A 7,751-nucleotide genomic window follows, 5' to 3' on the forward strand; every position below is an offset into this window, starting at 1 on the left:
ATGAATTACCAATGTATTATTACCATATTATTATGAAGTATGAACAAAATCTCAACTGATCTCACCTTATACCTAGACGATTTTGTTTCCTCTCTTATTAGGAAAGACACGTGGACATTAACCATCTTCTGTAGTTAGTGGAAGAGACAAGCTTTGTCTTGGACAAGCTGTAATGATGATCCTGGACCAACTTCCAGTATTGCATGCTCAGTTTTTCTTTAAATTCATGCTTGTGCACGTGCTTAGATAACAATTCTCTGAAAGAGTAATCAGAAAACTCCTCTTGATAGTATCTTTTCTAGCTCTCCTGTTGGGCTCTTTGCAGTACTAGATGTTATTACGTTAAGCAGAACAATAACATGCTAGGAATTAATGTCAGCTAAAAAGCTGACAAGGCTGTATTTATTACTGGAAGTGAAACACTCATGAGAAATCAGTAATACAGTAATAAAAATTATGCAATTTTCAAAAGGACTAACTTCCAAATGTCTTGAGTCAAACCACCCATTATTCAATTTATTTTCTTAAAGATAGGATTTAATAAAGATTTTAGTGCTCAAGTATTAAATTAATTATTAAAAGTACAACCACTTTTGCTCAATTCAATATTAAATCCTACATTCTGTATTTCAGAATTGTGTCTTATTTAAGACACAAGAACAGGCCACTAGCTGCTGGAAAATCTGAATCTAAATAAAAAAAAAAATCCAACTAATGATTCTTGACTGCTACAGGAAAGAGAGTTTTGTTATGAAGTCATCTGGCCTTCTCTTAGGATTTTGTAGGTCAGATCATCCACTCCAGAAGACCTCTCAATTTCAGAAATATCCATCTCACAGTATTTTAGCATATGAATATAAATACTAATACAAATTCTGAAGTATCTATAAATTAAATAAATTTATCAGTTTCTCCTAAAACCTACAGACCAGAGGTCTAGGGAAGAGCCCTCTGATTTTTCCAAGGGAATTTTTTGCTTTATGTGAGAGCAGTAGGCTTCACCTGCTTCCCATCACCTGTAGTATCAAGCAGTCAGAGACTCAGATGAAGCCTTCTATTCCTCTCCTCAGTAGCCATTATGCTAGTGCTGCTCTTCTGGGGTGTCTTCCCAGTAACTATTTAGCAAGGGAAAAAAAAAAATCAAACCAACCAACCAACAAACCCAAATCCCCCACAACTGACTACATATATCTAATTTAATAAATTGTTTAATTAATGGAGTCACTTAAGCCGGGCATGGCTGCACTTTAATCTGGTTGTGAAACAGTTCTGAGAAGCAGTGTTGGCTGTAAGCTGTGGAACAAGTCAAGCATAAACAGACAACATTGTTTACCACTTACTTTGTGAAGACATCATCTTATTTTACAAAATAAATCCTGTAAACAACAGTCAATCTTTCCATCACTACGGGTATTTTAAAAACTCACCTCAGAGGCAACGCCACATAAAAACAAGCAACAGGCTACTGAATGAGTCTTAAAGTGTGTGAAAAAATACATACGCAGTTCATTAAATAACCTTCCAAGGTCTAGTTTTCATGATGTAAAGAAGCTTGAAAAGGAAGAAAACATCACGCAGGTCCTCTCCATAGTAATGTTCCCTTGTTCCCTCTTCAAGATAAGGGCTGAGATTTTTGGCTTTTGACACTAAGGAATTTACATGATACATAAACACGGTGAAACCAGAGTTTATTGAATATTCCCTTTTAACAACAAATCTGATAAAAATCTTAATGTCAGCTATTTCATGTTACATAATTTCTTCAGTCTATAAAATATTTTAATCTCTAGAAGAGTAACCAAAGAACAAGCACAAGTTTCACCAAGTTGCATGTAAGCAACAATCTGTCTCTCCAGTATTCTGTGTTTAATCTGATTCAAGAGTGATTTAGCTAAAATATAGGTCGGGGTGGGAAATCAGAATGCTGAGACTGCACCGTATGACCCCGGAATGAATGCTCGCTGCAGCAGGCAGCCTTAGCAAAGGTTCATTATTAGATTGTCCCTGTAAATCCACCCCTTGGTCTTGTTACCAGACACACACTGCGGTCGAGCTTTAACCAACTTACGGTAGTTGTGAAAAATAAAAAAGATCAACAGTCTTTTTAAAAAAACGCTGCTAAAGCAACATGGGGACTTTCTGAAGAATGAAAATATGGCTTTGCATAGAAAATAACAAGTTGAATTTGGTTAGTTTTGTAATCAAAGTTTTTGTAATCATGATATATTTATATAAAGTCAAAGTCTATGATAGTATAAGCCATAATAAAAAAAAAATCAAGGTTGACATAGTTCTTACGGTGTCAGGGCTTGCCACATTGCTTCAGTTTGTTTTTCTGCTACAGCTTCCCTGGAATAGTCAAGACTATTTCCATTCCACATGCCAATGCCCCTTAAACCTCGTTTCTTCACATATGCTGCTTTTAGAGAGATGCTGCGAGGGTCATCATACCACACTTGGTGCAAGTGACCAAAAGAATCCTAGAAAGACATTTAAACAATTGCATCAGTATTTACATATCTATATAAATGTGATACATTAAAGTTCATTGAGTTCTGATTACATTTTCTGTTCAATGAAATGAAAAGTACAATTAAAAACTCAAGATATACAAGCTATGTAGATTTACATAATGATACTTTGCTGATTTGCAAATTATTTTTCAGACAGGACAATTAAGAATTCTAAGTCAAATACTTGGCCATTTTTTTACTTGTAGAATCTGTTATAAAAGAGATACATTTTAACCAAAGTTAGATGAAAAGATTTAGCTAATTTGTATTTTAATAATTTCCAAAAATACAGCTAAAATCTCAGATACATTATCTAACCTAGCAGGTGGATTTAATTAGAGATTAAGTGCTTTTTTCAGCAATAAACAGCTTAGGAGGAGGTTGTAAAATTTTTTCAAAGTTATGTTGCTTTGACCTGTTAATTGCTTACAACACCTTTTAATCATTTACACCTGAAACATTTACACCTTACAACACCTTTTAATCGTTTACACCTGAAACTTAAAAGCTTAAAGAAACTGTGGTGTTCATGTAAGCACAATCATTCATGGATTCTCACTATGTCTATGTAGAAACCAAAAGCAGAAGAGAACCTGCATGCAAGTCACGGGGGTAGAAAAAAATTAAGAGCATTTCAGAATGTGTTTCAGTTTAAATCAATCATCATAAGTAACTGTTCACTGGGAAGAATGGATCTATAGAATTTCTTTGTGCCAAAACATATTTTTGAAATGATACAATCTCTCAAGAAAACTGTAAAGTAATAAAGATCTTTAGTATTCCTGCAGTCTTCAGTCACCCCTCTTTCAGACTAGAAATTGAAGGTATGGAAATTCAGCTATCCTTTACTACACAAACAAAAAAAAAAGTAGAAAACACAAATGGAAGAATCTAACCCTGAAAACTTTATAATAGAACTATAGTTCACAAACGTTTACTCCACAACATGGTGTCTTATAAAGAGACACTTACCTGGTATTCATAAAATGGAGATTTCTGTACCCCATCCCACAGCACCCCTGAGAGAGAACTGTTCACCTGCTTCATTATTGCTCCGTAGGGGACCTGACGCCCTGCAGCATCACTGCAAGGAGCCCCACGGAAAGGTACTTTGGGGAGGTAGCAAATGTGATCCTGGAAAAAAAACAGAAAGGATGGGTTTCATGTTACACAAATTTATTGAACTTCAAAACAGCCAAAAACAAAGTCACAAAAGGCGTTGGGATCTCAAAAATCCCAAATCTTCAAGTATGTGAGGCAGACATACTATCTATAGACAGAAGTAAATTAAAACAGTTAAATTTTGTTTACTCTCTAGAAATACAGGATTGGATGAACATCACTCAATTTACACAGTTGTCATCTTTTCAATTTTTAATTCACTCTTACATTTTTCCTAAGTTTGAGACTCCATGATTTATCCATAAACTGCTACACTTTAACAGTCACAGGTTTGCTATGGTTCGTCGCACCTAGTCTTTAAACAGCGAGCTCAGTGACTGTGTTGAGAAGGCAGATGCAAGTGTTGTAGTGCTTTTGGGCATCATCTCTTCTCATACAGATAACATCTACAGCTCCTTAGTCAAACATGGTGCTTGTTTGGTAACACACTGCTCATCAGTTATCAGCCAAGCAAAAGTCTCTCTCCTGAGTCCCAGCTTTATGGTCTTATCCACCAGACTGCAGTATTTCCTTATCCAAAACCAGGATGACAATCTAGCCGGTTCTTTCCAAGGAAAAAATTAACAGTAGGATTGCAAATGAATAATCTTCATCTTACCTGAGACAGGTTTTGGCAGACATAGTCATAGCCATACCAGGGGACGCCCATCACAAGCTTCTTCGGATCAATGCCCATAGTAATGTACTCTTCGTATCCTAGTTTTGAAAGAAATAAAAATTAAGATGCACTATTGCATTTTCCCATACTTTTTATTCTTAGAACTAATCCAGAGCCAGAGCCAATACAGGACTTGCATGATCCCCAGAGGCTAAGGTGCAAGCTCTTCCTTACGTCCCACCTGCATACTCCTACACTTGCTCTATTCAGATCCCAGTAACTGCTCGAGCTGCTCACACTTAAAACCAGCTGCCCGTAGCAGCAGCTCACAAGGATGAGACACAAATGTTCCAGGTTCTTTGCAAGCCCAGGCAGACACCATTGCGTTGGCTGCCATTTGTCGTTCTAAAAGTGTTCTTCACAATCGTGAGGGCTAGACAATTACTTTACAAATAACAGCACACAACTGCTAAAGGCCTACCCGTAGCGTCGTGAGGATCTGAGATACTTTATTTTCACAACGCATATTTGAGATCACTCGAAAGCCTCAATGCAACCAAAAGACTTGCCTAAGAAACAGCAATCTTTTCTGTCTATTCACGTGAACAAAGGGAAATGTTCTGACCCCTGGGGAGGCATTTTGTCCTCACCAACTAACGTTTGCAGATAAGGAGCATTGGCTTTTGCAATACAGTCTGTCCAGATCTGGCTCTGTTCATCATATGACATCACAAATAAGAAGTCACAGGCATCTGCAATCCCAGTGTAGTTGTAGCACCTTTTATCTATGCATGATGGAGACCAAGCCACGTCAAACGATACCTGAAGGAAAAATCCACAAGTTAGTATCATGCATGGCACTCAGGTGCCCCAATTTTCTCTTTAAAAAAAAGCTGTAACTTCTAAAGACTATTTCCCAAATGTTGCACAGTGTTTAACACACGGTGATACTAATGAACTACAGAAGCTGCTCAGCTGATAACCACTAGGTAACACACACTGAGTGCTCCTACTAGTGAATTCAAAACACCAAAGAAATTAAAACACAACATGAAAACCATCTGATCAAAAATATGAAGCATGACGCAAATTCTTAAAACTTTAGTGATGAGTTTACCAAAACACTGTCAAAGCTTTTGCATCAGAAGCCTGTATTTGCCCTACTTTTAAAGATTCATTAAGCCATACTAATAACTGCCAGCTCACAGGCAGCAGTAACATTGCATCTACAAATCTCAGTGAAACCCTTCTTCCATTTCAACTCATACAGGTCAAAAAGAGTGATTCTTATGATAGCATATCATAGCTAACATTCATAATTAACCATTCATGAGAACACTGTGCTTTAGATGTGCGTATTTTTTAATATTCATATGCTAAACAGCGTTCTCAAAGCTACTTTCATTTTATAAAGTTAAACTTAATGTTTGTATAAAGAACATTATTACCTGTGATCCTGGAATTTCTCTGTGAAAAGCATCTGTAGTTTCTTTAACAAGCTCTGTTAATGCATAATACTCAGGAGAGGTTTCATTAACTTCTTGCTCTATATCTATATTAATTCCATCCATATACTGCCTTTTTGCAAGGTCCACCTGTTGGGATATCCACGCTGCTCTTTTAGCAGGATCAACAATCTCCTTAAGAGGTACATCACCTAGAAAAGAGGCCTTCAAGAGTTAACACGTATTTGCCCCACAGTAACAGTAAGGAGGAAAGGTTTGTCTTTACTAAACCAACATAATAACAAAGTAAAAACTCCACACACTCATACTTTTAAAATACAAAGGGTTTTTTTCCCCAAGCATAATTTTGAGAACCCACCGGAAGAGCTTACCAAGCTTCTTCAAGACAGTGGTGTTGAAAATTAAGTTCCTTGTGGAATTTTTTCCTATCACTTTGATCTCCTTACTTCTGCTTAATATTTTTTTTAGCCACTTTAAACTTCCTTTCTTGAAGTAAATTTACTTCCAGTATTTCCAGAGAGCCAGAGGGACTGTGTCTTAGTGTTTCTATAAATATACTTTTACATTTAACTTTTGTTGCTTTCCACACTGTGGTCGTGGATGAAATTTTTGCTTCAGCAGAGCCAAAACTTGATTACAGCATGTAAGCACAGATCAGCAAGATGGATTTTGTTTTCCTAATTAGCATTTGTACCTGCACAGAGTTCCCAAGTATTCGTGATTTAAAACTCAACCACTTCCCACTCACCACAGAGGACTGATTTAAATACTAAAAATTACTTGTAGTCCCTTCCCTTACCCTGTCTTTTGAGTACTGCACGTAACAACCAGAATGCAGACACAAACAGACATCTACTATTGGCTTTTCCTTCCTCCCTGTTTCACCACAGCCGTGATGTTCCCTGTTACAGAGCTTTTTATTTACATGTCACTGGAATGGTTTTGCAATTACTGTGTCCAGAGCCACCACTGGTTTTAATACCCTGCATACCAGCACATGCAAAATGTGAAGGTATTATAGTCCTGTGTGCACTATCCCCTTATTAATTAATCCTCTTACTGATTTTTAATACTTTACATACAAGTAGATGTGAAACTTCCAGGTATTACAGCCCTATGTACATGATGTTCACGTATCACTTAAACATCCACATTTGCACAAGGTAACCAACCTTTCAGGACTATCCTGGCGCCTTTAGAGTGAGCATGGCACATGAGCTCAGGGTCGTACTTCCCAAATGCTGCCACAGTCGTAATTTTTGACCAGTTGTAGGATTTCCAGGTTTCCTTCCCCACATCGAACACGAAGACCTGGGAAAGGGGTAAAAAGCACCCTCGTTAGCTCCAAACACTTCTCAGCAGGATGATTATTTCCCAGATGTGTCTTTAAAAGCTACATGGCCTGTGGTGGTTCCCCTGCCGGCTCCTACACCCGGACACCTTAGCGGGAGTGGCCCTGGGGTGCAGCGACACCTCCCTCATCACACCTCTGCCCTTTCCCCGTAAATCACGTACACCTTTTTTTTCTTTTTTTTTAAAAAAACACCCTGCTCGATTCTAACGCAGGCAATTAAAACCGGGCAGCGCCGCACGGTGTGTCCCACACGCCGCTAACCGCGCAGGCCCCGCCGGGATCGGCCACTAGCGCCGCGCCGGACCGGGCCGGCGGGCCCAGAGCCACCGGGGGACCCGCACCTCGAAGCCGCCGGTGCCCGTGATGGGGTGGCAGAGCCGCGGGTCCGGGCAGGGGCACACACCGGCGGCCAGGCCGCCCAGCAGCTGCAGGAGGCCGAGCGGCAGCAACGACCGGCCCCACGGCCGCCCCATGGCAGGGCCCCGCTTCCGCCGCGGGGCTGGCGGGTGGAGCACGCTAGGGCCGGCCCGCCCCGGGGAGCGCCCCGGGGAGACACCGCCGTCTTTTCCCTCACCCGAGGGGCGGGTGAGAGCCCGGGGCCGCCTCCCGGCCTGAGGGCCGGGCCGGAGCCGTGACGG

The 7,751-nt window shown here is 39.8% G+C and overlaps 1 protein-coding gene across 4 annotated transcripts; it reads right to left on the bottom strand.

The window, feature by feature from the left end:
* Positions 1-127: 127 nt before the first annotated feature.
* CTBS (chitobiase, di-N-acetyl-) lies at positions 128-7,625 on the bottom strand. Of its 4 annotated transcripts, XR_001411646.1 has the most exons (9): positions 7,455-7,625; positions 6,932-7,070; positions 5,742-5,950; positions 4,944-5,115; positions 4,294-4,391; positions 3,486-3,647; positions 2,299-2,480; positions 1,003-1,115; positions 128-257 (listed from the first exon to the last, which is right to left on the bottom strand). XR_001411646.1 is itself a non-coding variant. In XM_014939296.1 (8 exons), exons 1-8 carry the CDS (start codon positions 7,584-7,586, stop codon positions 1,082-1,084), a joined length of 1,128 nt encoding a protein of 375 aa, XP_014794782.1. In that variant the 5' UTR covers positions 7,587-7,625; the 3' UTR covers positions 773-1,081. The 4 variants fall into 4 exon arrangements, 3 of the variants coding, with proteins under 3 accessions (XP_014794782.1, XP_014794783.1, XP_014794784.1); XM_014939296.1 differs by lacking the exon at positions 128-257 and having other exon boundaries at positions 773-1,115; XM_014939297.1 differs by lacking the exons at positions 128-257; positions 1,003-1,115 and adding an exon at positions 1,213-1,646.
* Positions 7,626-7,751: the final 126 nt, after the last annotated feature.

This window comes from Calidris pugnax, unplaced genomic scaffold (assembly GCF_001431845.1).
Source record: "Calidris pugnax isolate Ruff unplaced genomic scaffold, ASM143184v1 scaffold18, whole genome shotgun sequence".
Lineage (NCBI taxonomy): Eukaryota > Metazoa > Chordata > Aves > Charadriiformes > Scolopacidae > Calidris > Calidris pugnax.